The sequence below is a fragment of the Strongylocentrotus purpuratus genome, unplaced genomic scaffold, assembly GCF_000002235.5.
Source record: "Strongylocentrotus purpuratus isolate Spur 01 unplaced genomic scaffold, Spur_5.0 spur5_scaffold_11, whole genome shotgun sequence".
Taxonomy (NCBI): domain Eukaryota; kingdom Metazoa; phylum Echinodermata; class Echinoidea; order Camarodonta; family Strongylocentrotidae; genus Strongylocentrotus; species Strongylocentrotus purpuratus.
The window spans coordinates 20437725-20459923 of record NW_022145596.1 but is presented as its reverse complement, the minus strand read 5'-3'; the positions used below and the strand labels follow the sequence as shown (position 1 = coordinate 20459923).

The 22199-nt window shown below is 39.7% G+C and overlaps 1 protein-coding gene across 1 annotated transcript in view; it reads right to left on the bottom strand.

Annotated features, from left to right (window-relative positions):
• LOC100891919 (gamma-aminobutyric acid receptor subunit alpha-2) overlaps positions 1-22199 on the bottom strand; it is a 33706-nt gene that overhangs the window by 2671 nt on the left and 8836 nt on the right. Inside the window, exons 3-7 of the mRNA XM_030980180.1 lie at positions 13938-14005; positions 10692-10915; positions 9212-9294; positions 5749-5901; positions 3880-4032 (exon numbers count right to left, since the gene is read on the bottom strand). Of these exons, the coding sequence (XP_030836040.1) occupies positions 3880-4032; positions 5749-5901; positions 9212-9294; positions 10692-10915; positions 13938-14005 (681 nt within the window). The remainder of the gene's footprint in view (positions 1-3879; positions 4033-5748; positions 5902-9211; positions 9295-10691; positions 10916-13937; positions 14006-22199) is intronic.

The window sequence follows — 22199 nt, the reverse complement described above, 5'->3', positions numbered from 1 at the left end:
TGTACTGAAGACGAACGATACAACAACATAAAAAAGTTTAAAGTTCAACGCGAAGAAAAAGAAAGAATCTGTAAAAAGAGTATTTCAAATTTTATCATCTGCCTTTTCTACTTTGAGATTCATTTTTTTGTTTTTTTGTTAATCATTTGATTCCAATTTAATAAAAGTTTTGGTTTGTGGTTTGCTTCGTGCCCCTCCTCTCTCATCTTCTGGCCTCCAAACATTACTTTTCAATTAAGCTGTACATTAGAAGCTAAATTAAAAATACTAACCAAAAAAAACAAACAGTAGGACACCTGAAATACCATTCTCTCTTTCAGTGGCGTACCTGGGGTACTCCGTCAGGGGGGGGGGGGGGGCAAGCGACCGAAACAAACAAAAAAGGCGATGCTAATTTTCACTTCTGGCGAGCGAGCGAGCAAAAAAAAATCTTTAAGTAACGTTTGGTATATAAACTGGTATTGTTGCAAGTTGGGGGTGGAAACATTCACTTGTTAGCGACGTTAATATCATTTTTTTGCAAACGAGTGTAGCGAGCAAGAAAAAAATCACTTCTTTTTTAATAATTGCCACTTAAACTTGGTTCAATTGTCCCATGCAGGGCGCGGGAACAATATTGTGTTTAGGGTGATTTTATACCCATTTTAGCTAGCGAGCGAAAATACATCTTTCTCTCAATGAATTGCTATATAAAATTTGTTTCATTGTTGCAGGTAGGGGGCGGGCACAATCGTGTTTAAGGCAATGTCAATCCCATTTTGGCGGGCAGGCAACCCCCTACATTTCTCTTTTTAATGATATTGTAGCAGGTTAGTGGTGGGCACATAATTCCACGAGCTAGCGAGCGTAGCGAGCGAAAAAAAAATCACTTCTCTTTTATAGGGAAAATATGGTACATAAAACTTGGGTTCATTGTTTCATGTCAGGGATGCAAAAGAAGCGGTGTTATTTCTATTTTGACGAGCGAGCAAAATAAATCACTTCTCTTTTATAGGGAAAGTATGGTATATAAACTTGGGTTCATTGTTCCATGTCAGGGACGTGATTATTAAAAGCGGTGTTATTTCTATTTTGACGAGCGAGCGTAGCGAGCGAGCAAAATTTTTGTAATGATGATTGGTTCATAAATTTCAGATTTTTTTGTTGCAGGGCAGGGCTTACACAATCATGTCTAAGGTGATGTTAATTCCGTTTTGGCTAGCACGAGCACACCAAAACTTCTTTGAATAACGTTTGGTACATAATTATTAACTGGTTGTTGCAGGTTGGGGCGGGCACGTTAGCGGTGTCAATTCCATTTTGGCGAGCGAGCATAGCGAGCAAGCAAAAAAAATAAATTCTCTTTTAATAGAAATTAATAAATAAACTTGTTTTTATTGGTGCAGGTCAGGATGGACGCAATCGCGTTTAACGCGATTCAATTCCTCTTTGGCGAGAGGGCGAAAAAACTCTTCCATTTTTAATGATATTGTTGCAGGTCAAGGGTGGGCACAATTGTTTCCAAAGCAATGTCTATTCATTTTATTCGCGAGCGAGTAAAATGAATTAGTCTCTTTTAGTAATATTTGGTACATATATTGTGTGTTATTGTTGCCATGGTTGCAGGTCGGGGCCCGTCGGGGCAGGCACAATTGTATTCTAGGCAATACTAATCCTTTTCTTTTTTCAGGGGGACGAGCAAGTGAAAACATTTAATACAAAATAGGCTAGCAAGCAGTTCGCGCCAGCGAAGACTTTCGAATTTGTTATAGACCCTATCACTTATATTTTCCTATTTTCATTTGTTTTAATTTTTCAGGGCCGTATGCGGAATATTTTTCTGGTGGGGGAGGGGGAAAGATGCGTTAAAAGTTTTCGAAGAATCTCAAAAGCAAAAGGAGTGAAGGGAGTTCGAGCGACCGAACTGGTCATGAGGGTACTTTTAAATATCTGGGGTCAACTGCCCCCCCCCCCCCTGGTGCGTACGGCCATGGTCTTTTTTTTATAATTTCCCCATTTTTATTCCTTTCCTTTTTTTTTCCCTTTTTCTTCCTTTTCTCTTCTTCTTCCTTTTTTCTTTCCTTTTTTCCTTTTTTCTCTTTCTTTCCTTTTTTCTTCCCTTTTCCTTTTTTCTTTTTCTTTCCTTTCCTTTCTTTTCTTTTCTTTCCCCTTTTTCTTTTTTTCCCCTGGAGCCCGTCAGGGGGGCACTCTGCCCCCTGCCCCCCCATAGGTACGCCAGTGCTCTCTTTGAAAAATATGTGTTTAGAAAAAAACGATAGGTTAAATAAACTATAAAAGGTAATAATAATTTAAAGCTTTTCTTTCTTTATCTTTCTCGGAGAGTGTCGCATCTTTCTTTTGCTACAAAAAAAAAATCAATTCTAATCAAGACATTTTTTTCTTCTTTGCGTTCCCCGAAACCGCCCCTCCAGGAAACCCCATCGACTCTCGACGACAAGAGGAAAATCTATAACTGCGCTTCTAGAATCAATTCTTATTAACTTTGCCGCGAACCATTTGATTCGCCGCGTATCACTTATTTGCGATCCACTTGGAACAAGTAGCGACACCAGAAGTCAAAACAGTTGTGGCAAGGCTTGCCGAAGGGAAGATCATTGATTAAACTTCCGATTACACCGTCAGAGAAGCGCTTGAAAAAACAGATTCTTTTTACGGTTTACGGGGGTTGCAGGAAAGATGACTTCTTTATCCAGACCATAGTCTGTGGCTGGGAGGTGTATGTAATTCCATTAAAAACTTACAAAAGGAAAAGTTGCATGGTACGAGGCTAAAATGGCGACGAATCAGTGGTAGGTGATTTTTGAAACTGTCAATAAAAAGAGCTTGGGGAGTTTGGAAACAATCTAATGACATTCATACAGAAGGAACAAAACAGATTTTAAACTGGTTTCTTCAAGATAATCGACAAGTCTGATAACAAGCGTGGTGCCCCTTCTCAGATTGATTATTCAACATGACCGCCCTACATCTTCTGTAGATCTAAGTAAACCAAAGAAACTGAATTATACTTGTAGAGTCTGAAAATATTACATATTGCTATGATTCTGATGATAATAATAACCGAGGCAAATTAGTGAAACATATATCGTTTCAATATCTCGAAAACTAAATTGTATTTTGTTGTAAAAAACGGAAATGATAATGTATTAAGTTTTTATGATTTCGTAATAAAAATAAATAATTAAAGAGGCCGCAAATTCCAAAAAGAAAATAATAAGCACCCCAAAAAAGAATTTTCACTTTTGTTGGTACTAAATTTCTCCAAAAATATGAACTTGGGTCTTCGGCAGCCCCTCCCCTCTCAGTAACTACGCCTCAAATTCTGATGGCAATTTGGGTTTAAAGGGATTGGGTATCTTTGTCTCAGATTCTAAAACAAAATCCTGGATCTAGCTCATGCTGCAATGATAATTATAAACCTTAAGGTCAGTCAGGAACCCCGTTACTTTTACAAGCCGATCGCCCGTGTGATTATCAAGATATTTATGGAAATCGAAATTTTTAAATTCGTTTTCCTAACGGTTTTTATAACACTACAGCCTATCAGTGAAAATGGGTATGGTAAAACATTTTTAAATTTGACATTTTGCTCCGTTTGGGGGGGGGGGGGGGGGTAAGGTCATCTTTTTAGGTCAGCCATTGGCATATTTTTTTTTTGTTTAATAATTTTGTTATTAAATTTATTTTTGCCGGGGGGGGGCACGCCCTTGTTTTTCAGTACAATTTGGGCGAATTTAGGGCTGGTTTTAACATATTTTTGGGGGCCGGGGAGGGGGGGGGGGGACGTGCCCCCTGTGCCCCCTGGATCCGCCACTGGGCTATGCATCTTGAATTTAATATTGTTAAACGATGCCTTTAAACATCTACACCTGTACCTACCGAGGGCTACTCTTGCGGGCGTGGCCTCTCGGTTGAGCCAGAAGGAGACCCAAGACAGGGCCACGATCATGACGCACGGGAAGTACGTCTGGATGAGGAAAAATCCAATATGGCGCTCCAAGCTGAACTCCACGGTCAGCACGGTCCGGTTACCTGGAGAGAGGAAATTGATAGTATTTCATTTCACAACCAGATAAATAACATCAGAGAATTATAGAGCACTTCAAAGAGAGAAGGCGATGAGGAACCTGGATACATATAGCTCCGTTTAGTCTCATTTGACAACGCCCCCTATCGTCAGAGTCAGCAGCCTAACATGTTAGCCTATGGAATTTTACCCCCAAAATCGTTAAAAATGCATTTTTTGTTTAAACGAAAAGCACATCCACCCCGACGTACGTTATCACTAGCTCTTTCATTGGAACCCTCATGTCCCATTGACTTTTGAAAGTTCACCCACCGTAATTTGATAAAAATAGGTTGCAAGCTCGCCATTGCTTACATAACACATGTGAAACAAGTCGAACTTAGGACTCATTTTGCCAAGTGGTTGTAAGGTTTTAGGTCAAGCACACGAAGGATAAGAAACATGAATCATAATAGATCAGTTCTGATCGGTTCATTATGTCCATTTCATCCAACCCCCCCCCCCCCCCATCGTAATTTTTCCATTGAAGATAAGCAAACATTTTGCCGAGGTAAGCAAAAACATGAATATTCATGATCACCATGGACTATTCGATTATTTACAGAGGGGTGCAGTTGTGCACCACACCATGCACCACATCAAACTCCCCTACTTTAAGTCAAGTATTTCATTGTATTATGTAGTTTGGTAGGTTTATTATAATAACTGTTTAATTATCAGATATCAATGATAATTTAAAGATATGGAAAATGTTCTTGTATTTTATATTTAGCAAAGCAATCTCACATACAAATTCACTACCAAGTGTCGTCTAATCCTAATGAAAATGGGTATGGTAAAACATTTTTAAATTTGACATTTTGCTCCGTTTGGGGGGGGGGGGGGGTAAGGTCATCTTTTTAGGTCAGCCATTGGCATATTTTTTTTTTAAAATAATTTTGTTATTAAATATATTTTTGCCGGGGGGGGGGGCACGCCCTTGTTTTTCAGTACATTTTGGGCGAATTTAGGGCTGGTTTTAACATCGTCTAATCCGCCGATTGTCGTTTGCTATAAACGTCCAGCGAGCAAAAATGAGACAACCGGAGCAATATGCGTCCAGTGGGGTAGCCATATGGGGGCTGTGGATCATGCCACCCCGCCATTGTATGGGGGAAAGGAATAAGAGTCTGAATCAGATATGGAGAGGTTAGTGAAAGTTCAGAAGAACATAACACGCCCCCTTCGACACCCTCCCTCTCGCGATATTTATTTTTGCATTTCAGCCTTGAAATTGCCCCCCCCCCCTTCCGACAGCAGTCACTTGAGCCCCTCAAAATTTGATCTCACACTATGCCGCGAGACGCGTCGTTCTGTGATCAACTTCTCTTATATAGGCTTCATGAAGCAGGTATAAAGGAAATCCCATAAAATGAGGCACCACAATATCCGTGAAGGGGTTGGATTACTAGTAGCCATTATAACTGTATCTTCTAATAATTCGCCACAAACTATGAAGGTTCATTGGGCTGTTTATGTGTTTCCAAAGAGGGCGGGATCATGGTTAGGATAGAAGGACAGAGACAGGATCAATGCACATTAATTATATAGGCACTAAATCAGTTTCAGTTTCAGCAGTTCCGTTCAGTTATTTCACATTTCACATCATTTACCCACGTCAAACATTGTCCTTTTGTTTGGCGCCGTACAGAAAGAAAACAAAAAACAAAAACATTTCTTACCAATTCTATTGGATACTTTGACGTGACTCCTTCCCTCCCAGCCTAAGAGATTGAACTGGTTCAACATAAGATCATCTGCAGCGTCAATGGCCGACGATTCATTGGGGAAGGGGTATTTCCACGCGTAGATCACATCCTCCTCCGAGTAGCTATCTGAAAGAGAGACAGAGAGGCAGAGAGAGAGAGAAGGGAGAGAGGGGGAGAAGAAGGGATGGAGAGAAAGAGAGAGAGAGAGAAAGAGAGAGAGAGAGAGGGGAGAGAGAGGGAGGGGGAGACAAAGAGAAACAGACAGAAAAGAAAGATAAGGAGCAAGTTTATTTAAAAGTCGTGGTTAATTACAGATTAAATCCTTTGGATATGACTTAATGCCATACATGCAGATGTATACATGTTGCTTTATAGATCATTATGCCCCTCAGAATAGCTATAAATTATTGTAAGGAAGAGAAAGACAAACATTAATTAGATATAATGTCAATTCACCCTGTCCCTCGGATAGGACTTACTATTTACTGAGTACTACATAGGTCATCCCTTCCCAAGAATATCTTTCTCTAAGAGAGAGAGAAAAGATTTTCGTTACGTTTAAACCTAATGTTCATTTACCAAGTCCCTCCCATAGAACATATAACCTTGCATGTAGGAATAACGATTGAAATGACACTGATTTCTGAAAAGTGAGGTAAAACAAAATCAAAACAAATATGTTCAGGCCAATTTATTTATGAAAAAGCCTTTTCTAAAGATGTATAAAGGGATTCATTAATGAAATTTTATTGTGGCTTGCAATTTTTTCTAAATTAAATTGTAAAAAGGACAATAATAAAAAGGGACGTTATTTCAACGATTCACTCTTTGATATAAAAGAAAAGAAATCAGATATGTTTCAAGAGGAAATTATTGAGTAAATAAAGAGACGTTTTGAGTCTTGCTCTTTCTCTCTCTCTCTCTCGGGAGGTGAACATACAAAATAAGAGAGGATATTGATTGTATGAACGTATATCTGAGGGTTGGAACGAGGAGGGGTGTAATAGTATATACCGTCTATCGCAATGAAATAAACTCGACGATACCCAATGGCATTGTGAATAACATGCTTCTCGGACTCGGTGACAGTGTGTATATACCCTGGAGCTTTATAGAGAATCACGAAAACAAACAAAAATGGGAGGAAATGAAATCGAAAAATTATCAAGCTGCTCCCTGCAGGCTAGGGGGGAACATCAAGAAAACAATCAGCGGGATTTTTCCCGTCTTTTGATGCACCCTTGTTGATAGAAAAGGGAGAGGCTTTTATCGGAAATCAATCGAAATGACATGTTGATTGATTTTTAAGGAACGTTGAAGAGGGAGAATAGAAAGAGGGGATGATATGGGATGAGAAGAGAATGATGCCCCCCCCTTCCCCAGACTCCAGAGTCTTGGCCTTACAGAGCGCCTTGGGTTTCACTTAATTTGTACGATAATGCATTTGCACTTCACCTCTTTCAGCAGAGGCAGAGCACGTGACAGACGATTTTGAGCGTTTTATTTGAACATGTGTACTTTCTTGTTGTCATTTGCTTTCAACAGTTACACGCTTCTTACTCCTACTCTTTGATAAGCATTTCTTACGTCTTTAAAAGTGATGCGATATAACATTTAAACGATGTTGAAGTAGTAATCGAAAAACGTGTAATATATTATGCTGACTAATTCACACAATGATTACTTAGATGACTAAATCACGTTTTGAAGTATTTCTTAGGTACATGTATAAATGATTGCAAAGGTGTCATGTACATGGCATCTTATTTTTTGTTTAAAGACATCAATAAAAAGATCAGAATATTACCACGTCTCGGAAAGATACATATTTTTTAATCTATATTATAAAAAGAGAAGACATAGAAAAAGGGGATGAATGGATGATGTAATGTTTATATATTTTTTAAAGCTTATCTGCCATAGTTTACAGGAGGGATTAGACCGCCCTACAAGGTCACTGGACAGGTGGTTATCTCATCAATTCAGCTCTCAGTTAACATAAGAAAAAGAGGATCATGGGGGACCAATGGTCACCGATTAGGCATTGTTTGTTATATAGAGTGCGCAAGTAGCTACAAGTAGTGCAGTGGGCCTTTAAATAAAAGGAGAAAGGCAACAACATAGGAAGAATAGAAGAAGGGAGGAAAAAAGAAAAACACTCACCAGACATAGACATAGACATGGACGTGATGGGAATCATTGCATTGTCGGTGGAGTGCGATAGCCTTGTCAAATAAATAAGACTTTTGTGGGGTAAACCTTTTAGAAGTCATTTGCACTTTCTGTATCTTTGTATATTATTTGTCGGTACGTTGTACGTTGTCTGTCTTTACCTTTGCCGACCCCGCCCCACCCTCTTCTCTCTACCTCCTCCTCCTCTCTCCCTCTCTCCCTCTCCTCTTTCTCTCTTTCTCTCTCCCTCTTTTTCATTGTTTGTCTTCCCCTCTCTGTTTTCCTAACTAAACGTGCCCTCTCACAATCTTTCTCTCACACCTGTTCACCCCCTCCCCTCTCTCTGTCTCCCTCGTCTCTCTCTCTCTCTCTCTCTCTCTCTCTCTCTCTCTCTCTCTCTCCGTCTCTCTATCTCTTCGTCTCTGCCCCTCTCTCCCCCTCCCTCCCCATTTCCCTCCATCCTCATTTCCCCTCTCCATGATAGCTGCAATATACTCTTACCTTATTGTATCCGTTCGATAGAGCCACCATCTATACATCACAATCCTTTTTCATCAGTTGCCATCATCTTCAATAATAAACTTACCTTTCTAGGAGCCAGCGTAATCCATATTATATACTTCTTGTTTCTACTCAGAAGAGTATTCAATCTTTAATCATTTTTTCTCTCTCTCCCTCTCTCTATTCGTCTCTCTATTCGTCTCTCTATTTGTCTCTATCTTTGTCTCTTTCTTTCTCTCTCTCTCATCTCCCTCCCTCCCTTCGTCTACCTCTCTCTCTCTCTCTTTCACCCTCTCTCTCTCTCTCTCTCTCTCTTTTTCTTTCTGCCATCCGTCCTAAAGCTCTAAAGCTTTTTTTCCCCATTTTCAACAATCCACTCTTAATGTTCAATGAAACTATTAAATCTATAACACTCTAATGCCCAATGCTAGAGCAACTCTATTTTTATTATCATTATTTTAACGTAATATTAGAATGAAAATAAGCTATTTAAGATAAAGATATCAATATTGTTTCTACAATGGATCTGGTTCGTTATAAATGGGTTTTCATTCTATGGGTACAATTTGTCCGTGATTAAATTCGTGGTATTGGTAGGCCTATTGAAACCAGGCTGCCTCGATAAATTTCAAAACAAATATTAAACATGATGAATAATTGATACTTCAAGAATGATCACTTTTGACAAAGGGAGGAAAATGGGTTAAAACACGCCCCTCTCTCCCTTCTTTTTTCTTTCAATCCCAACCCTCATCATACTCACTGCTTCCGAAAGAGAGCGGGCAAACTTGGGTGTCCATCGGGTATTTCCGTAGGTCCATCATGCATGCCGCCACCACCGTCAGCCTGTGAGCGACGAAAACATGATGGAATCATTTTTAATTCGTCACAGGATCTGAAATGTGACGTCACAATATAAATATCCAAGTGTGACGTAAACATGCAATGCAACAGCCGTCAACCAGCCGTCGCTCGGCTCTGTCGGCTCTATGCCTATTCGTTGTGTCGTTATTTGGAGCTCAGATTGTTCCATTGATTGTTACTTCTCTATATTTTATTCATTCACGACCACCGCGAATACTATTATTATCTTCTTTTTTTTAAATAAGATGTATAATTTATTTCCTCCTTGCCCATAACTTCCGCACACTAGATCTGTGATATTCATTAACATGTTAGTTAAACGTGTTTGCTACCATTGACGTCACGTTGCAGTGGTAGGGCTTCGGGGGGGGGGGGGGGGGGTAGATAATAGGGACTTTTAGATTGAGTGGACGAGAACACGACGAACGCCGACTGATCATGCGTGTCAACGTACTTAACTGCCCATGTGGACTACAGTTAGAAATCTATTAGATTGCACATGCAGGAAGTATTACTATGAACATCACGGACAAAGAAAGAGGACAAAATATACAGTTCCTCATTCTACCCTCAACAAAAGAACATCCCTTCACTGCCATTATGTAAAAATGTGTAGAACAGGTGAGTTTGCATGTGACACCTGTTCTACACATTTTTACATATCAGGGATGGGATGTTCCTTTGTCTACCTGAGGAAATGTATATTTTATGCGCACGCGGCATACTAGTACCTTGAGCATGTAAAGGCGCTATATAAATTTCAATATGTATGTAATTTTGTACTAGATTTAGGAAAATCAAGGTTGACGCATTCTCAATCGCCGACTGAGACGACGTAACGCATGCGCAGTGCCTTAAAATGACGTCACACGTTGCAGTCAGTCAAAGCTGTCGACGTGCAAATCTAAAAGTCCCTACTATTGAATAAAAGGAAGCGGAGCTGCTCGACCCAGGAAGGGGAAATCCGGAAAGAAGTAGCCCCCCCCCCACTCCCCTCGATTGTCAATGGTTATCGGATTATCTTCAATTCATTTTATAATGTTCACCCCTCCATTTATTTCAAATCTTTCTTTCTTCATTCTGTAATGTTCATTGATAGGGGGGGGGGGGTGAGTGGCAAGTGTCCATAACCATAATCCCATCGTAGTCACGTAAATGTATATATTATACCAACAATACAGGGTCCAGCTCCGAAATCATTTTTACATAATTATTTTTTCATTCTCCACTTAGCCCCTGTATCCATTATGTCCTACTCTTAAAGGCATTGTTTAACAATGCCAAATCTGAGATGCATGGCCCTGCGTGTTATCAGCGTCTGTGATATGGTGTAATATTGAAACTCCTAAAAAGATAAATAAGCAGTTACATAATCTCACCTAGATGTGTATAATATATTTCCCTCAGGTGATATTCTGAACATCCTATTGGGCGTGGTTACACTGTGTTTGATGGCCTCTTTGCCGTTATAGAAGTACGTGTCGGGATACCAGATCGTCTCCAGCATGACCGTGTTCAGACGCAGCTCGTCGAAGGTCGTGACATTGAACTTTAACCTGGGGTCATTCCACCTCTGACGGAAGAACATATCGACCTGAAACTCCTGGAACGAGAGAGATAAATAGATGGAGAGAGAGAGAGAGAGAGAGAGAGAATTAGATAATAACAAACAAAAAATGACAACTGATTCGAAGATTGACTTATCATCGGTTCATTTTCCACCTCTGACAGAAGAACATGTCGATTTGGAATTCCTGGAATAATGAGAAAGGTTGGATATGGTCATGTCAATAGTTTGGAATCAAAATGACTACTGATTCAAACATACATGTAAATACATGACAAAGACATAGCGCCATTTCAAAAGAGTCATTATACCCATTGCAGACGGGGTATATCATGTCGATTGCGTCATTACATGCGCTATTAAATCAAGTCTGTGAAGGCAATTAGCGCTTGCGCCAATGTTTCAACGCAATGATCACAATGTTCATCTTGCATTCCGATTCAATCGATGTACTTGATCTCACTCAAAGACAGCAATTGTCAATGACGCTTTCATCCGTCAGCTAATAAAATGACGCCTTATGTTAATAATAATAATAATAATTATTATTTTTTCGCAATGGGCATTAGTATGATTCGATAAGCCTTTAAGAATGTATCAAGTACCAGAAACGGCGAAATGAAAGGGGCCCCACTGGTATAAGTTTAAACACCTTCAATGGTTCTCATTATGTGCTTGTAACCCAGTACTAGCAACCATGTCCTTGTTAGTTCCATGTGCAAGGCAGGGGCGGATCTAGGATTTCCCCAAAATCGCGCCGTTTTACTTTTGTCTTCTTCTTTTTTTCTTCTCCCCCCCCCTTTTCCTTCCCCTTTTTTCTTCTCCTTTCCCTCCTTTTTCTCTTCACTTGGCCGCCCAAGGGGGGGGGGGGGTGGGGTTAAATCGCCGAAACCCCCCTAGATCCGCCCCTGCAAGAAGTATAACACGTTCGATATACTGCAGGATGTATTCATCTATATTGAAGGTGACATTGTACAGAGGTTTATGTATCATTCAATTTTCGATTAACGTAGAGAACAGAAAATAAATATATTGCAAGTTTACCAAAAATCTGTAGTGCAATGAACCAATATTTCTTTTAGGATATTCATTAAAACCGTTGAATTCGGGGAACCTTCGTAAAACCATGCTATTAATATTGATTAAATTTTAAGTATTAAACCTGAAAATGTTTGTTTCTATCTGCAGACTCAATGATTTATGTTCTCTTAGCAAGGTAGCCGATGTTAGTATGATCATTGACCTTTAAGAAAGGAAAGTATGGTTACTCTATACGATCGTTTTTCTAAATCTAAGCTTATACAAACGTGACATGTAATCACATCGTATATGTCCACAATAAAATCTAAAACTTCTAAATGTTTTCTGCTATAATTAAGTAGTACAAGACATGCTTTCTTATGGAGCTCATAGAGTCACAGTAACTAGTAGACCCTTTGCACACCGCTGCGCCTATCTCCCCCATCTCACCAGGAATGTTTTTCTATACTTACTTCTAACTCTATCTCCAACCTTTTTCGTTAACATAATCCTATATCCTTACCCTAATCCTAATGTACTAAGATTTCGCCATAGACTGGACACAACATCAATGTATCCTGTCTTCTATAGGAAGGAGGTGGGCGAAGGGGAGGGGGGGGGGGGGTAGGGAAATATGACTGTTTGGAGGGGCAGGGGAAGTATGGCCTATTTAAACCCGCCTCTCTGTCTGCGCTCACGACAGAAAGAGAGCAAGTTTATCTGATCTCTCTGAATGAAACATGACAAGGAAAATTTATATCATTTTATATCCCCAGAATATAGGTCATAGGCTAGTCTCAATTAAATTCGAGACAATTGCCGACGTATAAATAACGAACGATAGCGTCTTAACGCAAGGGGAAATTAAGCATAACACTTAACAAAATTGGATATGCGTTTGCTCTTTTTAGGGTATGTAACCCAGCCCAGCTACAGAATTTTCGAAACGATCAGAGACAACGTAACACCATTATTATGTGTTTCTCAAACTCCATCAAGCATAGCAAAAAGTGAGTTTTGGAATACATTTCACTCGCCATATCGCCAACTATCAGATGCAATTTCTGATAGCAAAATTACTGTTTGATTCCGTAGATTGTCACTTTAATATTTAAGTTTGCTTTGGAAAAGGGCGCTTAATTACGTTTATAAAAACAAAAAATCAGCGGATTTTATGTTCGTAATGTTTGTCGTTGTTTCAGAGAAAAAGGAGGGAGAATATCGCGTATGATATCTAGACAAGAACAAATAAGTGTTGCGCCTCGGACAAGGCTGCAATGCGGGCGCTGAGTGGAAGTCGGTCATGTTCTATTTGTTCCTGATAGAAAAATCCAATCTAAATGCTTATTTGATTGTTTGGCAAAAAGGTTTGCGATAGGATGAGCTTTGTCGTAGAAAGAGCCTGCAACATCGGAAGAATTTCATATACAAATAAACATGACAGAATAATGTAGATAAGAAAAAAAAATACTCGTTCGAAAATGGGATTATTTGTTATGATTTTCTTGTTATAATATTTGTATCACTTTGATATTTCTTGAAATGACTATTGCCGCTTTGTTTCACAGTGCTTAAAAGGATCACGTTTTCATGTTTAATTCACTTGGTATGCATAAGACTGCGATCATTAATTTTCACAAGGTGACTGTAACATTTCGAATGAAAAAGTCTGAATACTTAAGTCGATCTCTAAAAGCTTGTATCGAAACAAAAATAATGCTGTGGAGGGGGGGGGGGGGGGGGGGTAATGGTCAGATTTCTTAACATGAGTTATACATTTTTTTATTTTAGAGAAAAATTATTTAACATTTCGTCGCTGTTTTCACGAAGTGACGGTAGTGAAAAAAAATTGCATTCACTTTGCGTTACGATTTTCCTCACTACCGTCACTTCGTGAAAACAAGGACGATTTCTGGAGCTCCTTCAGTGTTTTCATCCCACTTACAATCTCTATGGCATATGACCTCTGAAAAAGCGTCACTTCCGGTAGCGTAACTAGGTGTTTCCTCCTAGCTATTGTTTGTTACATTACACTTACCATGTTAATTTCAATCACAGGTCCGATACTCAGCACAAAGATATCAGATCTCACGATGACGGGTGGACCTGCATGAAAATATAATTTAAGAACAAAATCTTCAAAGAAATTACGTTTTCAGCAAGTAACAACACAATCGCAAGACGATCGGGAAATCGAAAGGGCAATTTTAATGCCCTCATCTAGATCCCAGAAGCATGCTCAAAATCATGTTCAAATTACGTAACACGTCAAGGATATATTTGGCTACTTCAGAAGGTGACCCAAAATGCTGTTGAAATCACCCTAGGTTTGACCAACTAAACATATTAATAGAGAAGCATAAGAGAAAAAGAGAGAGAATGGAATTTAGCAGGTGCTTGATATAGTTTTCTATATCCTCCTCTCTCCGGCTCCCCCTCCCTTCCTCCCTCCCTCTCTCTCCCCCTCCCTTCGAAAGAGAGAGAGAGAGAGAGAGAGAGAGAGAGAAAGAGAGGGGAGAGGGGAGGGGAAGAGACATTTGGAGAGACAGGGGAAATTTACAGACAGATAGAAAGAGGGTGGGAGGAGGCAGGGAGGAGGAGAGAAAGAAGTAGGGAGAAAGGGAGGGGGAGAGAGAGGGAGAATATATAAAACTATACCAAGCACCTGCTAAATTCTATTTTTAAACTCTCCTCTCCCAGGCATCAAGGCATAAACAGGTCGTTGCTTGAAAAGCACTTGAATGGTATACTTTTGTCAGCTATGTTCGCTTTACATTCGTTAAATCATGTGAATCTAAGCAGAAAACGATCGGAAAGATTTTTTAAAGGCATCTTATGGCAAGTCAATGGGCGTGTTTGTCACCCTTCCAAATGTGAGAACAATTACATTGAAATTGTCATGTTATAACGCAACCCCGAACATTATTTCTATTTTAAAAAACACGCCCAAAAATTGCTCTTGTTCTTTTTTGTGTAGATCGTCTTAATGGTGTTGCAGAAACAATGATCCCCAGTTTTCGATAATCATAATAAGTTAGCAACGCACCTATTACCAGTTCAAGAGACGTAAAGAACAACCTTAAAGAACTCTGGCAGTTTGTTTATTGTGTAAAGGGCAAAGGCACGGAGGTTGTCTTTTGCCAGACCATTCCATGTTGTACTCAGAGACGATTGAAAAGACTTTCAAATGTAACCTAACATGCCTAAGGCAATTTTAATACTATGATACGTCACAATCACTTTTTGAAATTTGTGAAAACTACCATGACATATTGCGCAAATCGAATATAATCTCTATACACAACACACTGTATATTCGTGGAGGGGGGGGGGGGGGTGATCATCTTAGAGTCAATTATCTTTAGGGTTATGGGAGTTGATGAACTTCGCTTCAGGGATGCGAGCCTGAGGGGTACTGGGCAACGTCTGTTGAATTGGTAATATGCACGTTAATATGAAGGAGATGAGATGAAGAGAAGGAGGAGGGGGAGAGAAAGAGAGAGTGTGGGGAGGGGAGGCGGTGGGGGGGGGGGAGTTACCATGTTTACGTTATCCAGACTTTTATCTCCACAAACACGCAAATTCGTCGAAAACGTGATTACAGGATAGCCAATTTTATTGTATTCATCCTTCTCTATCTCCTGTCGGACTCCGTTTCTAATTATCTGCATTTACGCTATGTTATATCGATTGAATTCGGTTCTCTACAGATATACATGATATAAATAAACTGTCACTGTGCGGTTGGTAGACTGCCATGCTGATCTGACCGAACCTGTCTTCCTTGATAAACTAGTTCGATCCGTCCCTCCCTCTCCCCCTCCTCCTCCTCCTCCTCCTCCTCCTCCTCATCATCATCTAGACCATTTGAGGGCACAGGGTCTCGCCGTTCAATAACACCAGGTCAATCAAAACTACATGGGAGCTTGAAGAGCGGAGTCAGGGAGCGTTTGCCCATCCATTGACAACAAACGAGGCATGAAAATGAGATATAATGTGACGAGATGGCCTGCAGGCAACACCGATATTCGATGCACAGAACGCACTCGACTGGGTCAAGCACCTATCCAATTCTGGGGAGTGAAGATCAAAATGTGGGGTAGATTGCTTCGTTAATGAAAGTTCCCCCCGTTGGAACCTTGGAGGTCGGAAAGTGGCTCTACGATACCCGCTCCGGCGACTATTGCTCCGCGCCCATGCAGTTTCTTGAACATTTCAAACACTCCTTCTCTAATCCCAGCCCTAAAACCAAATCCAACCCATCCTCAAGCCCATTTGCAACCATAAACATGCTTACAATTTCCCTTACTCTAACCTTAACCCTAACCATACTATTTTTTGTCTTTGCTGGAATAAAGCCTGTATTAAAATGTCGCCGGAACATGTAGCGGATGTGGGTGTTTTCAAACTTATGCTGAACAAAATTTGAACCCTAAACCCGTAAGACGTCCTTATAGCAGGACATTAAGAGTACATATGCCCCCCCCCCCAACACTTTAGTACTGACGTTCGTAGTCCAGTATGTGTGTTTAATAATTATGTATGATGGAAAATAGTTCTCAAGAAAAATCACTTGCGTATTATTATCTATAAGAGAGTAACATTGTTGTTATTAAACCTCTAAAATGCTTCTTGGTCATTGCAAGGGTTCATAATGAGCATAATTTGACATCTTGGTCAATATTCCCCTTCTTTGATGCTTGTTTTCTACTATCAAAGTGTAGACAGATAATTAAGTTGTATACGGCACTACCGTAATGACAGGAAGGAGGAAAAGGAGGGGGAGTGGAGGTTAACTTCACATCTTCATAAGATTACAACAGGAAACAATGAATGCGTAACGGTTTGACCCCCCCCCTCCCAAAAGAGAATAAGGAAACAAAATTGTCACTGAAAGATGCACCAAACTGCAGAATTTTAGAATGTTTACTGCCCCATACCCCATATCAATTTTATTTTTAATACGAATTTGCAATGGACCCCCTTTTGCGATTAACGGCAAAGTCTACAAAATCGACCCCATTTTCCTCGAAACAACGAGTTTCATGCTCAAGGATTGTTTTAAACGAGACACGCTTCTTTTATTCATGATGTGGCCAGTCCATATATTCACTATTCACTGTCAAAACCAGGCATGTCATGGGTGTTAACCTCCCAGATGAATAATTCAAAATTAACCTTTAAAAGAGGCTATAATTTACACCATTTGTCTTCTTAGCGGAATATAATTGCCCGGTCTGGTGTCCCTCTTTCTCTTCTCACAGTCGTTTTTTTTTCTCTCTCTCTCTCTCTGTCTTTCTCTCTCCCTCTTTCACTCTCGCTCTCTCTCTCTATCTCTCTCTCTCTGTCTCTTTGTCTGTCTGTCTCTCTCTCTCCACCTATCTATAGCTATCTTTTCAACAACAAAAATCTGCCTCTCTCTCGCTTTCTCTCTCTCTCTTTTTCCCCCTCTCTCTCTCCCCCGTCCCCTCTCTGTAATTATTTGTTTTTGTATCTTCCCTCGATCTATATATTATCTATCTGTTTTTCCATCAATCCATCCAGCCATCTACCTATCAATCTAAAATAGACTAAAAACACTAAAAATAAATGTCTCCGTTGACACGTGTACAGGGGAAACAATTATCTTCTATGATCCATCTATTTAAATCTATCTATCTATTCATCTATCTATTTTTAATATATATCTTTATAACATGTCTTTCTAGCTATCTATCCATCCATCTACCTAATGTATATATCTCCTTCTTATACTCATCTTTTGATATCTCTCATCCTCTTGCCGTTCTTAAAATTCTTCCTAGTGTAGTTATATTTAAAACTGTCTTGTCTACGTGTACAGCCCCCTCCCGGTGACAGAGGCTACCCTTCAATAGTGTCTGGATGACGTCATAAAGGAAATAATGTCCTTCAGAGCTTCGTACATTTACATTTTTACCCCGCGGCCAATGGTTGCAGAAATATTCAAGGAATGATTACATAATTATTCCCTCATTACCGAACGCGTGTTACCATAAATGTACATGGCCTTTAAGCTGTATCCTGATTTTCTTGGATCTCTTTGATTGAATTTTTGTTAACGTTCATCTAGCAGATGCATGCTTGGTATCAAAACAAGAATGACCGACATTATCTTCCAGTTTTATTATTTAGAGGAGAATTTGACTGGTTAATTTCGCGTTAATATTTCTTCTGTCTGAAGCAGATCTTGCAGCTGTTGATAGGTTGATACTGTTCGGCTTGCAATGTATATGGTTTTTCTTTCATTTGACGGCAACTCACATCCATTTAGTAAGACATTTATTACAGTTTCCAATACCATTTTGAAATGAGCCTGTTTATAAAGCGGTCTGCAATCGTCACTGAATGCAAAGGTTATTGCTTTCTCAACATTGTGTATCAAAATAAACTAATTGGAGATCTGATTCATTATTGCTGGCGGTTAAGCTTATATTTTGGCGGCCATCTTTTTTTCTTCTTATCCGGTCGTAGTTGACACTGCCTTTAAGCCTGAAGTCAAGGACCGAGCTCTGTTAACACCGGGAGGGCTGCATTGCCTACCACCGTCCCCTCCTCTCCTTCTCATTTTATTTTGTTATACCCTCTCGGTTTTCCTTTTCCCTTTCTCTGTAGTTTCAAACAAATAGATGTGACTGTGGAATGATCTAGTTGGGCAGGTGCTTCGTGAGCTCATGTTTTTCATTCATTTCCGATATTATCCCGACCGCCTATCCTGTATTATGCTTTCGTTCTTTTTTTTAAGGGGATGGGGGAGGGGGTTGGGGCGGCAGTGGCGTATGACATGAGGAAAGGCAACAAGGCCGATCTCGTAGCCCGTCTTATTTTTCAGCGATACAAATTGAGAAAGTGGAAGAAAGAGAGGGGAAGAGAGAGAGAGAGAGAGAGAGAGAGAGGATAGAGAGAGAGAGAGAGAGAAAGAGGGAGAGGGGTAAGGAGGGGAAAGACAAATACTTAGAAACAATCAAGAATAAAGAGGAATAACAAAAGCAAAGAAGAAGGAAAAAAAGAAAAAGAAGAAAAGAAGAAGAAACGAAGAAAAAGAAGAAGAAAAAGAAGGAGGAGAAGAAGAAGAAGAAGAAGAAGAAGAAGAAAGAGAGGAAGAGAGAAAGAGAGAGAGAGAGAGAGAGAGAGAGAGAGAGAGAGTGGGGGGGGGGGTCGGATGGAAAGACTCGTGCATATTCACAAATCAAGTAAGTACGATGCTGAAGTATCTGGCTTTACAGTATATCACATGCAAGGAAAAAATGTATTTTGAACATAGTATGACATATCATCATGTTCAGAGCCAGAAGGGCATTACCTCTGTGTCAGAGTATTGAAATGAGTTAATACCCATTCTGGCTCCAAACGGACGATATGACGTGCTCTAGCGACAAATGCGCCATGGTGAAACTTACATAATTTATCAAAATACATGTAGGGGAAGACATTAAATAAGTAGTTCATGCATAAAGATACGTGTAATTTGTGTCAGACCAATGTTATATTAACCTACTTCGGGGGAAGGGACTACAGTCACTTTAGTGCAGTATGAAAAAATTGTCCTCCTAAGACTTCAAGCAATAAAGCGACGACAAAATGGGGTACGGATCACTAGACCATGTAAATTAGATATTAACCTTTGGTTTAAACTGACCCCTATGTTACAATTCACGTACCCACTATAGGCTTGATCATCTCAATATTGTCATAGGAGTTTTATTTAAAGAACCATTTAAAATATTATCCGCACTCGACTAATGTTGCTTATGATTATGATGATTGTGGTGATAATGAAAATGATTAGGCTGCTTATGTTAATGATGGTGACATTGACGATGATGATGATAAAGATGGTGGTGATGATGATGATGATGGTGGTGATGATGATGATGATGGTGGTGATGATGATGATGATGGTGACAATGACGATGATGATGTTGTTGATGATGATGATGGTTATGATGATGATGATGATGATGATGATGATGATGTTAACAATGATGATGACGATGATAATGACGATGATGATGATGATGATGATGATGATGGTGACGATGATGATGATGATGATGATGGTGATAATGATGATGGTAATGATGGTTTCTTGTATAGCGAAGAAATCAACACCTGCTGGGGCTCAACGCATGGATCGACTCATTCTCTTTCTCCTTTTGGAAAAACTGAGAAAAGAATTTGCAATTCTTATTTTCATGTCATTGTTTTCCCTTTTTTTTTAAAGTGAAAACTTCTTGATCCTCTTAATGCTTGTGATCAGCTTCTGAAACATTTTCGTGGAAGGAACAAAATCCCAAAACCTTTTTATATACACTTACCATATATTGAGCTTGCGATCATGCGTTATTCTACACCAATGTAAGCCTCGTCTGTTTCATCAATAGCTAGCTATAATTTCAAGCGATACTAACCCAGTTTCGATTCGGTATCCGGTTTTTAAAGAGGTGATGAAATGAGGAACGCATATCAATGCTCCGTTTTCTCGTAAATGGGAACACCGGGGGGCGTACGTATGCGTAATGTCGCAAGTTGTGGGAAGGGAGCGAGAGTGTTCATTGCTATACAGAAACGATAGACGTCGTCTCTTACAAGAAAATAATATTTGTAGCAACAAAACATTTTCCTACTAATTGAAAATAACCACGGTATAGTGAATTGTAAAATTTTTAAGATATAGAGATACGAAATAAAGATTTTAAAAATACAACGTAAAACACTACGAATATTTTAGATATTAATCATGCTAATAAAAAGAAATATATTGGAAACTAATTAAATAACCCCTTCGCAACAATATGTTCTGGTGAAAAGGGAGAGAGGTAGACAATGAGAAATAGAGGGGGAGAGAGAAAAACAGAAAGAGAGAGAGATAAAGAGGGGTGAGGTAGGCGAGAGAGATAGAAGGGGATACAGTATTGGAGGGGGCATAGTCTAGCCCCAGCCATCCCTTTTCTCGTCATTTAATACCCAATCTAATTTCATGAGTCAGGAGCGTCATTGACATAGATCTGCGTGCCCATTTTATCTAAGATAAAGCTGTCACATCCACTTTACCCGAAGTGTTGGATACAAATTGTACGGAATTGCCATCCGGGATCTCACTTAATCCGCAGAATAGCCGGATGAGCCGTTAAACAGTGTGAAAGTAAATACGGACAGCTTCGTGTTCCGTCAATTGTGTTCAATCAGAAAGTGATGTACCATTAGGTCGAGAATGTGGAGCGCATATAGGGAAAATTTGTTAAGGGGAGGGGGAGGGGGAGGGGCGTTGCGTTGGCAGCCCCCTTACATTTAATACTTGTGCGAATGATACAACAGATTTGTGTTCCGTCACTTGTGTTGAATAAAAAAACGATGTACCGAGAGAACTATAGATGGAACGCGTTACGACTGTAGGTGGCGTTTTGGGGACCATTTTGATGAGGGGTTTGGGGGGGGGGAGATTTGACATCCCTCTCATCATGCTAGAATATGCAAACTGGTATGGATGTTGATAAGAAAGTAATGTGTTCTACCAATAGCGTTCAATCAATAAGTGATGTACCATTAGGACTAAAATGTGTGGCGTAGGCAGGGGTGTCGTGGGATTATTATTTTTTGATTGGAGGGGTGTCGGCTTATTTTTATTTCTTTTCAGTTGGGATGATCCAAGTTTCCCCTTTTCCCGGAGGTCGCACTGATACAAGTATAGAGGTAAAGTTTTACAAAAATATATATATATATTTTGTTGTTGAAAAGTCAAATTGACGGTTTGAAGGCTCATTATGATGACCATGATAACCAGTTTTATATAATGATAACAAGGTTTCCTTATATAATTTATAAAATATACATTCCCTAAAAACTCCCTGCGGCTACTACTGTTGAACAAGTTTGCTACAAAATAAAGGTCCTTACCGATTAGGAGACCTGAAGCATGTAACGATTGCAAGAAAATGTCTCATGCACCGGAATTCGGTGATAATTTGGAAGTCAGATTTTTGTATTAAATGGAGTGTTAACATGAGATACATGCATCAGTGTGATAAGATGGCGGTCACAAACATTCATTTAAATAACACTTCAACGCGGCAATCATGCGGGGTATTCATGGGCTTTCTATAAAGGCAAAACGGCGCCAAAACCATTCTCTCTAGACACCAATCGTCTGTATTATTATACTAAACGAAGCCGTCTCGATTTCCTCTCCCTCTCTCTATCTCTCTCTCTCTCTCTCTCCCTCTCTCTCTCTCTCTCCCGAAACCCCCTCTCTGCTGTCAGCCGAATGTTTTAATTCTCATAA